Below are 18,871 nucleotides of genomic sequence, written 5' to 3'. Positions count from 1 at the left end.
AAGCAGCTGACCTATTCATTCCTTCGTCCCCTTATCACTCTGAGCTCTGGACCTAATGTCTAAGACAATGAATTAAAGACTTTGAAGCCAGGTGCCCTGGACTCGGCCAGTCTCCAATAGCTACTCCTTTGCTTAACCCATAATGACAAAATACAGCTGGGTAACACTGTAGCTTAGCTCCCCCTTTGCTCTGTATCCTTTACAGGTGAAATATAGCTTCTCCTCCTCGGGGGCAAGGGTCAGATCTTGAGATGGCTGCCTCCTTGAATACTCAAAAAAAAAAAAAAATAAAGCTTTTGTTTTAAAGCATCTGTCTCTGAAGCGAATTTTCTTGGCTTCCTTCCTGGACCCAACAGAAGTCCCATGTAAAAGAAAATTAGGAGTCAGGTGTCAAAAATGATCTGGGAGCCTAATCAGGAGTTCAAATACTAAAGAAAAGGAACAACTGAACAGCAGGAGTCTTGAAGGAATTTAAAATAGGACAGAACTAGCATTGGGATAAGACGTTGGGTAGGAATGGCAATCCCATGTCCTAATTCAGACATAAGAAATACGAACATAAAGAAAGCAGTGTGGTCAGAGTGAGGACGAGGGAACCTCATTAGAGATGCTGAGGGCGAGCTGATGTTAGCCTTGGAAAGGCTGCAGAGGAAGTTTTGGTAAAGAAGGAATAGTAGGAGGTTCAGGGAGGTGTTAGAATCACAAAGGGATATGGAAAAGCCACCAAGAGAGGCCAGACCATGTGGCTTACATCTTGGGCAATGACCAAGGACAACAGTGATGTGGGAAACACTGGCCACAAGATGTCCAGGAGTAATCCCAGTAAATCCATGGTGGAAAGAAATAAGCTTCAGGAAGAATTAGTCGGAGCCCAGCCTAGCTTCCAACAGACTCTCAATCCAAGTGAACAGACTGGAAATGTAATTACTTGGCCTGCCACTGTATTCTAGAAACTACTGTGCTTAATCTCTGAAGTCCAGTTTGCACATAAGTACAATAAGGATGAAGTCTCAGAGGGAGGCCAGGAGGATTAAGCAAAGCCATGCATGAGGCATCTAGCTCGGAATTCAGCCACTCAACTACATGCTTCACAAAATGGGGGGTGGGGGAGCCATTGTCATAAGAGGGGAAATGAAATCTGATTTTTCAGTCAAAATGAGCAAACAAGGAATCTTTCCCTCCTAGACTAACCCTTAGGTGGGAGGAAAGGGAAGCCTGGCCTTGTGTCCATGGAGGTGCGTGGGATGTCTGCTCCCTGTGGCTCAGTCTCTGAAGAGTTAAAGACAGGGAGAGAAAAGGACAGAAGCCATCCTGGGTGTGAATTGAACCTGCTCACCACATTTAGTTAGAAAAAAGAACCTGGGCCTTGTACCTGTGTCTTCATCTCCCCAAGTGAACCGAGTGTCCCATCTAATAAAGTTGCTACATGCTTACATTTACAAAGAAAAGCACTTATGAACTACATACAAACTACTGTAATTTATTCTGCAGAGAATTTTATAATTTTTAAAGTTGATATTTTTAAAAATTACCAAAACTCTTGTAAGTGAAAATTCCCATGTCATCAATCAACGAAGCTGAAATGGTACTAGCCCCTAGTCCACCCAGTCGCACCCAGATTATCTCAGTCAACAATAGCCAATATAAGCCCAGAACCAATAAAATCATAAGAAACAATGCTATCTGACTATCTGACTAATGTTGGAAGCCACTTATGAACTCTGTGTGGGGAAGATAAGTTATAAATTTATTTCATTGTATACATATAGGCACACATAAAATTTTGGCCAATTAAATATAAAAACTGGAAAAAAAAACAAAGTAAAATTAAGAGTGATTTATACTCCATTCTTGTATTTTACTCAATATTCTATAATAAATATACTATCTATTATTATAAAAAAGACAAGCTTGTAAATGTATTTAAAATATTTAAAAAGGCTGAGTAAAAATGCAAATGTTTTGCAGTGGTAATATTTCCTCACAGATATTCAAAATGACTATAAAATAGAAATGTCAGCAAAATGATTTTAGAGACTATTCAAAGACTAGTCCATGGATTTCAAATTGTTTAAATTTTGAATATAGATACTACTTGTGCTTTCTGAAAGAGTCCAAGGCACTGTATCACTTAGGATGCTGAAAAGCAGTGGTTCTCAACCTATAGGAAACAACCCTTTTGGGGGTCAAATGACCTTTCACAGGGGTCTCTAAGACAATTGGAAAACATGGATATTTACATTACAATTCATAACCGTAGCAAAATTACTTATGGAAATAGCAACAAAAATGTTATGCTTGGGGTCACCACAACATGAAGAACTGTATTAAAGGGTCACAGCATCAGGAAGGTTGGGAACCGCTGCTATACAGAGTTTGCAAATTCTTGAAATGACAAGATACATCAATGGTATTTTGGTATAAGGGACGTGAGTGATAGGTAAGAAACTAAAATGTTCCACAATAGAATTCCAGTATTTACAACAAGTGCTGGCACAACTACGTATCAGACTTCATTTTCCACAGAAGAACTGGACCTCAGGAAGATGCAAGGCATAGGATCACTCTGATGCTTTTCCATCATTTATACATTGTTCCAAGACTGCTATAAACTTGTTCTTTTAAACTTGAACAAGACTTTCTATTTCAATCAAAGGAAAGGATGAAAAAAAACTAACAAAACAGAGCACATCTGATAAAGCATCAGACCAATACAAAGGAATTAACATTTCATACAGCCTTCTCAACTAAGAAGGCAATCAGATGGGATGGACGGGAGGTGGTAAAAGCAACCTATGGAGCTTCTTTAACCACAGCATCTCTTCCCTCCATCGAGGTTCTTCTTTAGGCTGTCCCACCTTTATAGCCTGAAATACCACTCTGGAGAATCAGTTCTCAATTACAGAGGGGAAACGTATTCAGTTCTGAGAAAATGTCAGTCAATATTCCTAACCAATGTGGTAGAATAGGAAAATTAAATTTTGTGTTATTAAATATGGTGAGCCCTGGCTTAAAGTCCCTTCTGGTTATTAGTTAGTGCTCACAGAGAAACGTGTTTGATATTTATTAACTCCAATTCTAATTAGTATGACTGCATGACCAGCCAACCAAAGAAAAACCAATCCACAGGGGCAACCTCTGCAAGAGACTCGCATAAAAAGAGAAGCACAGTCACACCTTAAGTCCATGTGTTCAGGAACACAAGAAAACAAAGCAGTAAGCAACAGAAATGAGGTAAGGAAACAGTAAGTGTGGGGACAAGGAGTCAGACACAGGTCAGTATAAAGAGGAGATAGGAAAAGTAGGGCAAACCTTTAAGACCACAGGATACTACAGGATAAATGCATAGATAAGAAAAAGACAATCAAACCTAAAGACAAGAGTAGAGTTCCAACAGGAACATTCAAAACACTGACCCGATGTGCTCAGTCAGTCTTGTACACAGTCAGCACAGTGACGCATGGCTACAGTCCCTACACTTGGGAGGCAGAGGAGGCAGGAAGGAGGAAGACAAGGAGTTCAAGTCTAGCCTCCACTAGACACTGAGTTTCTGGCCAGCATGAGACCCTTGAAACTAACAAACAAAATGTCACTTGAATAAAAGTCACTTTTTTTCAAAAATTTTCATGAAAAGTAGCTCTAGTTATGTGTGTACATTCAGTAAGTCATCTCACCCCAACCCAAGGCAGCTCGCAACTCTGCTACGCTACAACCTAGGAAGAAGCATGTACCTAAAGCATTTTAATACCAACCTCCCAAAGCCAGCGTTTAAGAAAACATGTTAGCTTACTCAGTCCCAGGGTTCTACAGGCCATTTTCTCACAGTCTCTATGAGAAAGACAGCCAGAACTGAAACAGCTGAATTTCATGGTATACAAGTAAATCTGAATAAAGTGGCTCAGGGTGGTGGGAGTGAACAGAGACAAAGTCTGGGCACAACACCTAAAGCTGACGCTAGAGGCTCTTGAAGTTAAAAGGCAGTATGAGAATGGAGGACGACAAGCTCCTCAAGTCTATAAAATAGCATGGCAAGATCCCTGGGCCACAGAATGGGAAAGACCCTCAGATAAGAGAAGTAGCATTCAAAAACAAATACGAGCATTACTTGAAATACTACACACTGTAAACTGGTGTGCTTCAAAATGGACTGAAGACAGTAACGCCAATGAAAATGGCCACACAACACAAGGTCCCTCTCTTGGGGGCACAGACAGTACACTGTGAAGGATGAACCACAGATCACTCCATTAGGGAAATAACTCTTTATTATTTTCTTCAAAGTATACATCTTGCATAAAGTTTTCAAACATTACAAAAATAAATATTTTGAAAAGCACAAATTTCATGATAATCCAGTTTCTGGAGATATCTACTGGGGAGGTTTAAAATGTTTCCTTGCAGAAGCCTTTCTTATCTGCTGCATACATGCACATTCATAGCTCACAGAAATACTTTGCTTTCCTGTCTCTAAACACACCATTTATCTATATGACCTATATAAATATATTCTATATATTTAAGCATTCAACAGCTATATAATATTCTGCAGCATGGATATAACAATTCATTTCATTGTTTTCCTCTTGACATTCACGTTTCTGGCATGTTTTCACCAATGCAAAGCTCTTGTGAACATACATGTCATGGCATTTGTTTGACCATTTTGTCAGAGTATTACGTGTTACTATCAGAATGGCATCTGTATTTGCAGATAGAAAGATAGTACCGATCAGAGTAACAGGTAGTCGTGGTTAGAGCAACCCACAGTTCTGTAACTAAGACTCCAAATCTCATATGCAGGCCAAGAAGCAGAAGAAGGACCCAGTAGGAAATGGAAGGCTGAGGACCAACCAGAAAAGTCCTAGCTCCTTCCTGGCTTTCCTTATAAAGAAACCCATACAACTACCTGCTGGAGGCAGGTGGCTGGGAACCACCAGTCCTTCTGTCCCCATGTCCCCATCTGCATCCAAGCCTGGACAGCCTGACTGACCACAGATCTTCTGGAGAGGCCAGAATGAGATCCGTGGGGCACAAAGCAAAAAGAAAAACCAAAAACCAAGGTGTGCGATTAATTCAGAAAGAGAAGGGCCAGGGTGTGAAAGATAAGAACAAACAAAACAGACGGTTTACCTTCTGCATAATGTAGTGAAATGGCGCTGGACTTCATGGTGATCCCTCTGACCTGTTCATCTTCTCTGCTGTCCATGTACCTTAACTAGAAAAACACAGCATATGTATCTTTACTTTCCAGTGACTAGAATGCAACATTAAAACGGGCTTAGCTTCATTTCAACATATAAGCCATATGCAGCTCCTGGTGGTTTTTTAAAGTGGTAAGGTGCTGGAGAAGTGGGGCTTGCCAAGATAACAGACAGACTGAAAGGCACTGCCACAGACACATCCACACACTGCGTCCCCAGAGTGTTGCTCATCTGCGTCTCAGCCAGGAGGAGTCCATAGCTCAAGGAATCCACAAGTGGAGCTGGAGTTCTTTCTGTTCCTCATAATGCAGCCTTGTTTTCCTACCCAGAGGTAGTTGATGAGATCCAAAAGAAACAGAGGGTCTTTAGGGGCATGAGACTTAACTATTTTCCAAAGTAACAGGTTTTAAATGTGCATGAGTTTTCTCCTTTATAAAAGAATGGCATTGTAGAAAATATCTACAATATCAAAACTCAGCTGATGGCTTTCCCAAAGCTTTACTACTTACACATAAAGTCCTATTTGGCACTACATCAATATTTCTCTCCATTATAAATTCTTTATGTAGTCTCATTTCTTTCAATCAAAATCCTTGAGAGTAAGGTGCTAAGGCCAACTGCCACGCCCTCTCATCCTACATGAATCCCCACAGCTCTGGCATCCCACAGCTATCCTGAATAGCAGGTTTTCAGCCTTATAGAATAGAAAATACAAGATGATAGATATATCAAGTCACATTTGGTGCTCAACATTAAGCTCCCAAGTCAACCATTTTGATGTAACTACAAGTCACTCATAAGACTCTCCTAAACCTACCACACGTACTGATCCAGCCTACCAGTGACGGACACGTATAAGTGCACTCTTTTTAGTAATGGGAGTGAGCTGATAAGAAGTTTGGATTGGGGATGGAGAGAGGCTCAGTGGTTGAAAGCACTGACTGGGGGTTGGGGATTTAGCTCAGTGGTAGAGCGCTTGCCTAGCAAGCGCAAGGCCCTGAGTTTGGTCCCCAGCTCCGGAAAAAAAAAAAAAAAAGGAAAGCACTGACTGGTTCAATTCCCAGCACTCACATAGTGGCTCACAACCATTCAGTTTCAGGGAATCTGTGCTGTCTTCTGGCCTCTGCCAGCACTGCAGGTACATGGTACAAAGACAGGCTTACAGGCACAAACATCGATATGCATAAAGTTAAAATAAATAAATCTAAATAAAAAAAGATATTGGCATGGTTTTCTCTTGCACACTACCTAGAAGTGACATTTCTGAATCTCTAAATTTACACATCTTTAATGCTACAAGATATTCCCACATTTTTTCCCCCAAGTAGTTGGACTACTCAACAGTGGAATATTGCTCTGGTTTCTTCATGATCTTGTCGATTTCTAAATCAGGTGCAATTTTCATTTTTCACATATATGCTTTCCCAACTTTTCCTGTGCTGACTTATAGCCATCTTTCCACTGGTTACACTGCAGGTTTGTTTTGGCTAGGTGCTATAAATAGTCTCTGATTATTACTTGTCAGTTAAATGTTTGTTATATTTTTCCTAATTAGGAAGCATTTTTTAGTTTTACTTTATTTTATTTTATTTTTTTACTTTGTGGCATACCTGATAAAAATGTTATTTATTTTAATCGAGCTGAATTAATCAACCTTTATATAGCAGATTTTACCTTCTCAAGATATTGTCCCTTATGGTCACAGAAGTAACATCTATTACAATTTTCTAAAAGCTTATGCCTTTTGTAAATTTTAACAAATGCAGGTGGTTTTTGTTTCCTATTAAGCACAGGTTGGCCCACTATTAGTTCCACACAACTAACAAGCTTCTCAAAGTTCCTTTACTGAAGTCACCTTTTCTCTACAGATCTGAAATGCTGGATCTATATCAATCAAGCTCTCACATTTGTATGTTTCCTTTCATCAGCCAATATGGCAGCCCAGCCAATTCCAAACAATATCACAAGCCATTCACAAGCCTTACCATCTTGTAAGACAGCACCACATCCTACCCTTGGGATTTTAAAAACTCACATTATTTTTGCCTTGTTATTATAGCTATAATCTCCAAAACATTGTAAATTATAAGTTAAAATACAAACAACACAAGGATACAGTAGCCAATCTGACATATTATGAACAGAAAAGTTTCAATGCTTCATAACTATATTCAATCTTTATTATAATTTTGTATAAAGAAATCCATGTAAGATTATTTCCTAAACTTACTTTATGAGAGGGACCTATCACATAGTGTTAAATTTTATTGAATATCCTTTATATCTTAGAAATAATTGGGAAAAGATCTTTACCAATCCTACAACAGATAGAGGCCTTATATCCAAAATATACAAAGAACTCAAGAAGTTAGACCGCAGGGAAACAAATAACCCTATTAAAAAATGGGGTTCAGAGCTAAACAAAGAATTCACAGCTGAGGAATGCCGAATGGCTGAGAAACACCTAAAGAAATGTTCAACATCTTTAGTCATAAGGGAAATGCAAATCAAAACAACCCTGAGATTTCACCTCACACCAGTGAGAATGGCTAAGATCAAAAACTCAGGGGACAACAGATGCTGGCGAGGATGTGGAGGAAGAGGAACACTCCTCCATTGTTGGTGGGATTGCAAACTGGTACAACCATTCTGGAAATCAGTCTGGAGAATCCTCAGAAAATTGGACATTGAACTGCCTGAGGATCCAGCTATACCTCTCTTGGGCATATACCCAAAAGATGCCCCAACATATAAAAAAGACACGTGCTCCACTATGTTCATTGCAGCCTTATTTATAATAGCCAGAAGCTGGAAAGAACCCAGATGCCCTTCAACAGAGGAATGGATACAGAAAATGTGGTACATCTACACAATGGAATATTACTCAGCTATCAAAAACAACGACTTTATGAAATTCGTAGGCAAATGGTTGGAACTGGAAAACATCACCCTGAGTGAGCTAACCCAATCACAGAAAGACATACATGGTATGCACTCATTGATAAGTGGCTATTAGCCCAAATGCTTGAATTACCCTAGATGCCTAGAGCAAATGAAACTCTAGACAGATGATCAAAATGTGAATGCTTCACTCCTTCTTTAAAAGGGGAACAAGAATACCCTTGGCAGGGAAGAGAGAGGCAAAGATTAAAACAGAGACTGAAGGAACACCCATTCAGAGTCTGCCCCACATGTGGCCCATACATATATAGCCACCCAATTAGACAAGATGGATGAAGCAAAGAAGTGCAGACCGACAGGAGCCGGATGTAGATCGCTCCTAAGAGACACAGCCAGAATACAGCAAATACAGAGGCGAATGCCAGCAGCAAACCACTGAACTGAGAATAGGACCCCCGTTGAAGGAATCAGAGAAAGAACTGGAAGAGCTTGAAGGGGCTCGAGACCCCATATGTACAACAATGCCAAGCAACCAGAGCTTCCAGGGACTAAGCCACTACCTAAAGACTATACATGGACTGACCCTGGACTCTGACCTCATAGGTAGCAATGAATATCCTAGTAAGAGCACCAGTGGAAGGGGAAGCCCTGGGTCCTGCTAAGACTGAACCCCCAGTGAACTAGACTGGTGGGGGGAGGGCGGCAATGGGGGGAGGGTTGGGAGGGGAACACCCATAAGGAAGGGGAGGGGGGAGGGGGATGTTTGCCCGGATACCGGGAAAGGGAATAACACTTGAAATGTATATAAGAAATACTCAAGTTAATAAAAAAAAAAAAAAAAAAGAAATAATTTGTCCTTTAACCTATTAATATAATCATATTTAAGTCACTCTTAAATTCCTTGAGACATATTCAATTCAGTTATAAAGAACTATTGTTTAAATAACATTAGTTTATAACAGTTTCCTAATAATTTTTTAAAGATTTTATTTATATTTACTTCGTGTGTGTGTGTTTTGTCTACATGAATGTCTTGTGCACCACATGTATAGTATCTACAGACCATAAGAGGGCATGGAAACCTCTGGAACTGAAGTTACAGAAGTTGTGAACCATCAAGTGGATGCTGGGAATAGAACTCAGAACCCAGGTTTTCACAAGAACATCAAGTGCTCTTAGCACTGAGCTGTAACAGCTGTAACTTTTTATCCCAGTCAGAAGGTTGACATGAAATTCTCCTCCCCTGGTAACCTTGAAAAGACTTCTGAATTATCATCTACTCCCAGGACTTGGTGGGTATGGCCTGTGACTGACAGGAAGCCCTGTTGCTGGATTTCTCTCCTGTACAGTTTTTACTGTTTCAGGTAGAACTAATAAAATTATTTGTTCTTTTACTAGAATTCAGTTACATTAGAACAAGCATGCTTAATTAAATATTTAAGCCATCTGGGCTGTTGAGTGAAAGGTTTTTCCCAACCAATTCAATTTCTTAAACAACCACAGTACTAAGTTTACTAGCATGGAGTTGATCCTCATATCCTAGCTTTAGATCTCTACAGCACTGCTCATTCATTCCTATTGGCCATTCCTCATTCTTGATCAACTTTGATCTTGTCAGTTATACTCATCTTTAAGTCATTCAGTTAAAAGGTCTATGTATGTTCTACTTCATCTATTTCCTAAGCACACAGAAAATGACATTAGCTGGTTAAAGTACCAAATATGCCTCAACAATGAAAGTTTTTAGTCACAGTGATCACAAGTTGTTTACACTGTTGGAATTTTAGTTAGCAAACTTTATAGTTTTAAGCAATTTCTGTCTACAGAAAATGTAGTAAGTATAGCAGTTCTCACAAACACCTTCCCAGCGGCTTCTCTTCTCATTTACGTCTTCATTATGGGGTGATGTGCTGCGTTCTTACAACTGATGGGCCAGCGGTGATAGGTTATTAAAGGCCAGTTTGTATTATTTTAAGTGTGGCTATAAGTTTAATGTGTTAGTGGTCGTCTTTGGCTTCACTAGTGCTTTCTATAACACATCTGTTGTCTACCTCCCTTAACTACACTCTATTTTATTTCCTTACTTTGGTGACTGTCATTCCGCCTTCTCAGTTTGGGGGAGTATGAGTATTCATTACTAAATCCAACTTGCCAGCTCCCACACAGATGGCCTCCAATTTCCAATCCTACCTTCTAAGTCTTCAGTGTCCACTTTGTTGATTCAATTTTGTTTCTCAATTTCCCATCTCATTATTCCTGATCAATTGTGTTGATTACATACTAGGTACTAGGTCCATTACACAGAGAAATATCTCTTTATTTTGTTACTAGAAGAAAATTATTCTAAATTCTTTAAACATACAGGTAGAACACACTCTTTTAAAAGTTATGTTTGTATTTCTCTCTCTCTCTCTCTCTCTCTCTCTCTCTCTCTCTGTGTGTGTGTGTGTGTGTGTGTGTGTGTGTGTGTGTGTGTGTGTGTGCTTGCAAACTTCGCATAGAGGTCAGAGGAGAATTTGTAGGAGTGGTTTGCCTCACTGTCCCCCACCATGTAGATCCCAAGAATCCAATACAGGACATAAGGCCCCACAGCAAGCACTTTTCCCCAGGAGGCCACGTCACCAGCCCCTAAAGCAATACCTTCAACACGATCCTCAAGCCTTTCTTTGGTTCTCAGGTTACTGAGGCTTATCTTCAAGAGCTTAGGTAACTGACACATTCTGTTGGTCTCCAGACAAAAGCTCCACTCAAACAAGTGCACTGCATAGAAACTGGTTTTTATTCTTCCCATTTTCCATCATATGATGGCTTTTCTGCCTTACTCTCAAACCAGCCAACACGTTCACCTGTGATCATGTAACAGCTGACTTGCCGTGTCACTTCTGCATTTATACAATATAGGATTAATACATGCAACAACACACAATACGGAAGTAAGCTTTTCTCAACATCTATTTTATAGTAGCTTAATGGGTTGTCAGTTCTTTCTACATGTTACATCACTGAAGGACAAAGCAAGTGGATCATGACATTATAGAGAACTAATTAATACTCATCAAAATGGAAGAAGTATTTATCATATCCAACAACATACCTTGCCTGCCAGACGGCTGGAGATGATTCCATTACTGGATATAAGACAATCAGCAAGGGTAGTTTTTCCTGTTAAAACAACAGTAATTACATTTGTTCAAAGGGGTTAGCAATCTGTAATGCTGTATTGTCTCCCTGTAGACCTCACCAATCTCACTTGAAAAGTTGTCAGATTAATTTTAAGCACAGAACTTTTCTTAAGTTGAGGCAGACTTTACAGAGTAAAACACTGCAAGACTTAATTGATGAGGAAAACCACTATGAGATCAAAACACAAACCATCTCTTCCAAGGTTTGCATTAGTTACTATAATCTAGCTTTAAGAACTCAATCAAGGTTATTATAACTTACCAACCATCCTATATAATTAATCAAACTCACATAGGCTCTAAAAGCTAGAAAAACACAAGGACAACAATAGTGTTTAGCTCAGAAAGGTATTCTGGGTAAATCATCACCAGGAGACAACAACACATGGTCTTCTGACGTATTTTCCTATGTGTGACCCTGACTGACATTTGCCAGTTAAACTGTTACATTTATTTAATAAGAAAGTTTGTTTTCCTATTGTTGTCTGTGAAAGGCTATACTGAAGTAGCTCTGCGACCCAGTTAAAAACTAAAGCTGGAATCTATTGTATAATAAAAGAAAATCTTTGCATAAGCAGATTTACATTTACAGTTACACAAATGTTAACACAATTTCAATAAGCAGGTACTCAGGCTTAAAGAATGATATGGGCATATTCAATTTCCACAGTTGGGTGGGCCTAACAAATGTTGGATTTTTCCTACAACATTTTGTAGTCTGTAAATATATAATCTGTGGGGTCTGCATAATAGTATAAACCAGAGACTAATCAATGGGACTTTGAAGATCTTAAATAATGTGTTAGTATATAATCCTAGAACACCACTTTCCTGCTGTGCAACGGAGTAGAATTCATTAGTACAGGTATGGCAAACACACATCCATTAGAATGTACCACAAAATAGGAGACTTTGCATTATTAGGCAAAGTTGAATCCCTTGGTCAACAATGTTTGATTGATTCTATATATGTGTGTGTACACACACACACACACACACACACACACGTCAATTTGCTATTTAATTCTCAAAGCAAAAATAAATAAATAAAGCAAAACCTTTGGCTAGATCTCATATCCTCCAAACATGCACACATAATCATAAACCCACAGTCACTGATACTCTGTATAAAAAACTCCGTGTTAGCTGGGTCTTCCTACAAGTGATCCACCCTCTCTCTGTTTTGGTATTACCTTCTCTTCAGAGCTCATGTTAATGGCAAGAGTCACCAAGCCTCTTTCCTGCCTTTCAACTCACCCAAGCACCTTTACCAGACTAATCTAATCTACAATTTACGTACTTTGCTCTTGCTTTATTTTTTTTCCTGATGGCTTCCAACATGCCAATAAAAATGTTAATGACCACTTTTCACTCTTATTTCCGCCACCGACAGGAGATTCTCATTCTCCTCCTCTTACATAGGCTGTACTCTGACACTCCAATGTAAAGTAATTTGAAAAGACCTTAGAGCTCAGGATGTCTAACCAGAGCTAGAGAACTTTCTTTGAGCCTCACAGGAATGGTGAGTGAGGTCTGACAGGATCCTACCAGTCTCTTCCTCACCTTTAAAATGCTAAGTGGCTTTGGCTACTAACAGGACTCTAAATGCTGAGCTGCTGCTACTAGAAGAAAGAGTAGACTCGGAATAAAGCAGAGACTCAAGGCAACGTCCATCCAAAGTCCACCAACCAGCGTCTGCACATCAGCCACAGCTGCTTCCTCTGCCTCTGTTTACACAACTCCACTAGCACTGCTGGTCTCCACCCATCACCTGCAGCCCCTCAGGGGGCAGCCTAACAGTTCTTTTTAACCAGTCTGGATACCCAATCCTCCAGTTCTCAAGACTCTTATCCACACCCCCGACCCCTCTCTCATCATTATGTCCTGAGTCGTCCCTAAAGCCTCTCTGACTGTGCAGGTGGCCTCATACATGCCTGGCTCCTAATAAATCCAACAAATCACTGCTACCTCAGCAAAATGCTCACTCGGTACGTGAGGAAGTAGATAGGATTTACAGGAGATGCATTCTACCAAGACCGCAGTCATTTTACCTTCTCAAAAACCGCTTCCATATTTTGACAAAAATTCAAATAAGCATTGTGTGATGTACTGTGCAGAACACTAGTCACCAGTTAATCCATTTATTTCAAATGTTCTACAGTATACGTTTCTGACATGGCACACAGACAACTTAGCAAGCATCGCTTTCATCGCTCCAATGAAACAGAGACATTTCACCTTTGTCAATGAACAATTTTAAAAGTCTTACCGTGGTCAACATGAGCCAAAACACAGATATTCCTAATGTTGGCAGTGTTCTTCTGAAGTTGAATCATCTTATCAAGACCACTGAGCACCATGGTTATTTCCTGTGACTAAAAATTAATTACAAATTAAAAATGGTACAAAATCTAATGGGGGGTGGGAGGGTGCACAACGGAAAAAAACAAATGGACAAACTGAGAGGTAGATGCTGAGGCTTACAAGCTGTCTCAGATTCCTTAACTGAGAACCCAATGAATATATAGCTACTGGCCCTGACGGGATATAGTCATTTAGGCCCAAGTTCCATTGTAAAGTCCACGCATCCAGCTGACAGTACTTGTGGAGTGCACTGGGAGTTTCCGGATATGCAGTGAGATGAATCACGCAGTTGAGAGCCAGGTACAGAGACGCCCTGCTAACTCAGACACACACACACACACACACACACACACACACACACACACACACACACACACACACACGGAGCCAAGTACAGAGACGCTCCGCTAAGACACACACAAACACAGGTACACACACACACACACGCCCCGCCCTTCCCTACTTTGGTCCCTCCGAAGTCTGTCGTTCTGTCAAGCTTGCTGGTTTTCACCAGACCTAAGAACTTCGGCCCTGTGACTGCACTGAGTGTCCTTAAAAGTTTTGGATCACGTGCTTATGAACACAACAGGTGAACGACACATCTTTTATCCCTCTTCTCCAATAAAAAAAAGCAAACCGAGGTCTGCATGCCCTTCCTCCGTTTGGGTTCCTGGAGTCGTTGCCGCCGAGGGTCCCGGGTCCCTAAAAAGGTGCAGCAGCTCGGGACCATCCTCCCTCAGTCCTACCGACACAACCCTCCAGGTCTCCGTCACCGTCTTGTCGCCGGCGACCCTAGCAAGTTCACCCCCGACTCACCCGGCTCCACGCCGCACCTCACTTATGCTTCTAAGGCTCAGGAGTAGCTCAGACCGGAAGTCGCAGGAGTCGGGGGCGGGGCCTATGAGCCTGTGACCTCTGACCCGCGCGCGTCTAGAACGCCACCGGAAGCCACGTTGATTCCCTTCTACTAGGAATTCCGCAGTCGCCTTGACGACGGCAGACGCTGCAGCCTCTCTGAAGTGCCAGCTTAAGCCCTAAGGAGAAGGACGCTGGAGCACAGAGCATGAGGAACTGGTGTCTGTGCCAGATTTGCACCTGCGGGTAAGAAACGTCCGTCCGGTGTGGAGTCAGCAGAGCGCCGAGCCCCGCTGAAACCTTGCTGCGTACACCCTCTAAGGACTCCCTTGCCTGAACCGGAGGACCCCCACGCCCACCCCGCTTAAACTCTGCTAAATGCGTCCCATTTCTCTACTTGGCTGGCTCTTGGGGCTAAACTTCTCTTCTTTGCAGTCCGTGAGGCTTCCTATGCAGAGATTTAAGCTAGAATACAGTTCAAACCGGTTAAGGTATGAGCAAATGTGGCTGGTAAGTGATTTAAAAGAACAGTATCTAAGGTCTTCAGTTTGCCATCCAGAGCCTTCCATCCTCTAAACTTTATTCGTATTCCTGCCCAGGCTGCATTCTCTTGAGGCCTTTCTGACAGACAAAAATGGCATAGTCCTCACCCTAAACCTCAGGTTTGGTTGTAAGTCCTGCCTCACAACCTTACACCACCAGTAGACACATTCTTCTCTTTCTTCAGCCTTACTGTTGGCCCAGGGATTAGATCACCTTTACTAAGTAAATATGAGTAACACCAAGCCCTTTGTATTTTTTAATCCCCTTCTAAGGGCAACCACCTACAACACATTGACTGAGATCAAGTTTCTCCGCCCCTTTGGTAATAAACATCGTATGGTTGTACCGATGGAAACATAACTTTTAAGGCTGGAATCTGCAAATTCTGGTGTGTAAGAAACAATGTATTTTAATCTGAATTATTTACAAACTAAGTTATTTTCCCATCTGTCCATCAGGAGATTCATATATAAATTCCATTCTTCCAAAATGATATCATTATCCAAAAAGCATGGCTAATAACTTCTACTGAAATGTCCTGTGCAAAAGCTTAGTTGCTTCCAGAGTGCTGCCTTGACTGCTTCCAGTTTCATAATGGAGGTAGAAGAATCTTCGGTAAAATGGGCAGTTTCTATGACACACATCGTTCCACCAAGCCAATGGTTTTAAACTTTGGCCGCTTCCATGGGGCACTGTCTCAAAATGGGGCAAAGATTCTTTACCATCATCCCTCCTCATACCACCTCCCATCTTTTGCCTCCTGACCCGTTGGAAGGAAAGAGGGAAAATCTGGCCCTCTTCTTTTTGCTGTTGAAGACTAACTTTTAGATACATTTGTACTACTGTGGTAGCAATACTAGACAAAAACAGAGCAGGAAAGGTCTGTTTGGGCATACAGTTTCAGAGGGTGCAGGCCCTGGCAGTCAGGCACGGTGGACTTCTTGTTCATGGAACATGAAGCAAGGCTTTTTGCAATCCGGCAGACCAAGAAGCAGAAAGCCTTTGGAATAAAGAGCCAGCCTCTATCCTTTCAAGGGCTGGTGTTAGCCGCTTACTTCCACCAGGTAGATGCCCCCTTCCAAAAGCTGGAAAGCAAGGGTTCAAAATAGGTGGACATTTCAGATTCAAACCCAATGCCGTCTTTTCTCTCTTATGGAACTAAAATCCAATTCCTTTGATCTTCCATTAGGGACGTCTGATTCCATCATTTCTGTGAGCTGCTTTTTCAAAAAGGGGAAAGTTTAACAAGTGTAAACAGCTATGGCTGGCAGCAAAACTATAAAGCAGAAGGAAGAAAAATGTCTTTTAAGGATTGCACATGTTAGACTAGGAGGATTTTGCTTTCTTTTATAATTTGTCTTCACTGTTATGTCTTATATTTGTCCACAATCTGAGGTAAGTTATACTGTGGATGCGTTGCTTTTGTCGACAATAAAAACATTGACAAATTCCAAAGTTTTGTCTTGTGTTTTGTTAATCAACACAACTTTATTTCATATATATGTATATATATGAATGATAAGTCATAATACATATTCATGTACATGTACATACACACACATCACCTATAACTCTGCTCCTGGACTTTCCAGGTATCTTGGACCCTGCATAAGACAAAATCACTTAAGCACTTTCCAACACCTCATTGGTGAGTCTCATGAATCTTCTGGCTTTAGAGTTTCTTAGACACATGGAAGGATAAAGGAGATGCTTAACCAGGATGCTGCCCAACAGCTCCCAGCTCCAGTCTCTCTCGGCCTCTACTGCATCCCATGTTCCACACCACCACCAAACATGGATGCTGCAGCTATACTCTGACTCATAGTAACATGTTAGTATCTGTTGTAGGTGAAACCTAAGCAGAAAACCTGTTTGCCAGACATCTAGGAAGTTTGCTTGCTAGCTTTCCTGCTTCAATAACATCCGAAGAAGCAAAACTCTCAGGAGCAAAATCAGTTTGCTATGTAAGGCTACACTATTATTCATCATTCTCATAAACACCAATGCAGAGGGGAAAGCTGTGCTAAAGTTCAGAAGTTGTGCTAAGTCATTGGGGACCTATTAACATGCAATGACCACTCAAGGGAAATAATATTTTAAGGGAAATAATGTTTCAGTTTATTTGTTTGCACAGACGGCATCGTTGTCCACATGGAATCACGAGGGTTTATGAGCATTCTGGCATATCTTGCCCTACGACGGAGTATATGGAAAAATACCCAAAATATGGTGATGTTCTCCCACCGCAGAGTCTTAAACCAAAGCCAGGATTTCAAGCATACCGTGGTAAAATGGAAGGAGTAACCACATTTAAGTAAATATTAAGAAAATGTTTCCTTATTTTTTGCCCAACTCCCATGGTCTTAATAAGGTTTTCTTACTATTTAAATTTAACTGGCTATTTGACTTAAGTTTAACTAATTTGAGAAGCAAGAAGTAAACTCACAACTTGAGAAAAATGGAAAGATAAAAGTTAAGTTATGATGACAAAGAGTAGAAAAGGAAAAACAAAAAATTCTATTGACTTTTTTTTTTTTCTTTTTTTTTTTTTTTATTAACTTGAGTATTTCTTATATACATTTCGAGTGTTATTCCCTTTCCCGGTTTCCGGGCAAACATCCCCCTCCCCCCTCCCCTTCCTTATGGGTGTTCCCCTCCCAACCCTCCCCCCATTGCCGCCCTCCCCCCATAGACTAGTTCACTGGGGGTTCAGTCTTAGCAGGACCCAGAGCTTCCCCTTCCACTGGTGCTCTTACTAGGATATTCATTGCTACCTATGGGGTCAGAGTCCAAGGTCAGTCCATGTATAGTCTTTAGGTAGTGGCTTAGTCCCTGGAAGCTCTGGTTGCTTGGCATTGTTGTACTTTTGGGGTCTCGAGTCCCTTCAAGCTCTTCCAGTTCTTTCTCTGATTCCTTCAATAGGGGACCTATTCTCAGTTCAGTGGTTTGCTGCTGGCATTCGCCTCTATATTTGCTGTATTCTGGCTGTGTCTCTCAGGAGCGATCTATTGACTTTTTTAATTGGCTGAAATATCTCATATTTGTGAACTCTGTACTGTTACCATCATGCAGAAGAATGCCTATGCTTCCTAATTTGTGTGTGTGTGTGTGTGTGTGTGTGTGTGCGTGTGTGTGTGCGTGTGTTCTAGTTTTTGCATCTCTGTTTGGTATCTAATACTTTAGCTTGCCACAGCAATCTTTTAAGCACTAAGATTTAATTTTATCAGGGTCCTAAACTATCATTAAGCATAGACCTAATTCCTTCCATAATTACTGCATAGATTATCAAACTTCATCTTTCCTGTTTGGAATTCTCCCTCTCTCTTTTCCTAGCTAATACTCATACAATCTATAAATATCAGCTAAATATTTTCCTTTGTAAATGTCATCTCTGCCACTCCACGTTTTTATTTAGCTTTTGAGTTAAGTAACTCTTATAACTTTTCCCCGGTTATTGGATTCATTTCAGTGCTCTGCACCTGCAGGATGTACATCCATTGTTTTCTCAGCATTCTGTTTTCAGAAACCTAGTACAGTACCCACTACCTAGAGTAGATACCCAACATTCCTAAAAGCAGGCGCTTAGAACTCCTTTATGATTCATTCATGCTGATCATATTAACCAGAAAGTAGAAGAGTCGTTTATCTGCATTATAAAGAAGAAGTGTCATCCCATACTGCATGTTTCTATAATACAGGAAGAAACTGTATAAGCCTTTTTATCTTAGTAGCATAATTGTAGCTCAGGGGACTGTCAAATTGGCAGTGTGTATCTTTAAAATAATCCTATGATGTATCTGATATGATTGTCTATCTCTACAAGGA

At 40.7% G+C, this 18,871-nt stretch overlaps 2 protein-coding genes across 7 annotated transcripts in view; one reads left to right on the top strand and one right to left on the bottom strand.

The window, feature by feature from the left end:
• Positions 1-14,517, bottom strand: part of Efl1 (elongation factor like GTPase 1) — a 124,986-nt gene extending 110,469 nt beyond the window's left edge. Inside the window, 4 exon segments of the mRNA NM_001107534.1 lie at positions 5,131-5,215; positions 11,197-11,264; positions 13,554-13,659; positions 14,465-14,517. Coding sequence (NP_001101004.1) covers positions 5,131-5,215; positions 11,197-11,264; positions 13,554-13,644 — 244 coding nt within the window. The 5' untranslated portion in view covers positions 13,645-13,659; positions 14,465-14,517.
• Positions 14,518-14,588: 71 nt separating this feature from the next.
• Positions 14,589-18,871, top strand: part of Saxo2 (stabilizer of axonemal microtubules 2) — a 42,969-nt gene continuing 38,686 nt past the window's right edge. Inside the window, exons 1-3 of one of the 6 annotated variants that reach the window (XM_063284799.1) lie at positions 14,599-15,434; positions 16,236-16,441; positions 17,181-17,360. In XM_063284799.1, coding sequence (XP_063140869.1) covers positions 17,254-17,360 — 107 coding nt within the window. In that variant the 5' untranslated portion in view covers positions 14,599-15,434; positions 16,236-16,441; positions 17,181-17,253. Of the gene's footprint in view, positions 15,435-16,235; positions 16,442-17,180; positions 17,361-18,871 lie in introns of all 6 variants that reach the window. The other 5 variants (XM_039105716.2, XM_063284801.1, XR_010064712.1 and 2 more) reach the window with 5 other exon arrangements.

Source organism: Rattus norvegicus, chromosome 1 (genome assembly GCF_036323735.1).
Source record: "Rattus norvegicus strain BN/NHsdMcwi chromosome 1, GRCr8, whole genome shotgun sequence".
Taxonomy (NCBI): domain Eukaryota; kingdom Metazoa; phylum Chordata; class Mammalia; order Rodentia; family Muridae; genus Rattus; species Rattus norvegicus.
Note: the sequence above shows the minus strand (reverse complement) of the source record. Positions and strands in the feature narration are given on the sequence as shown.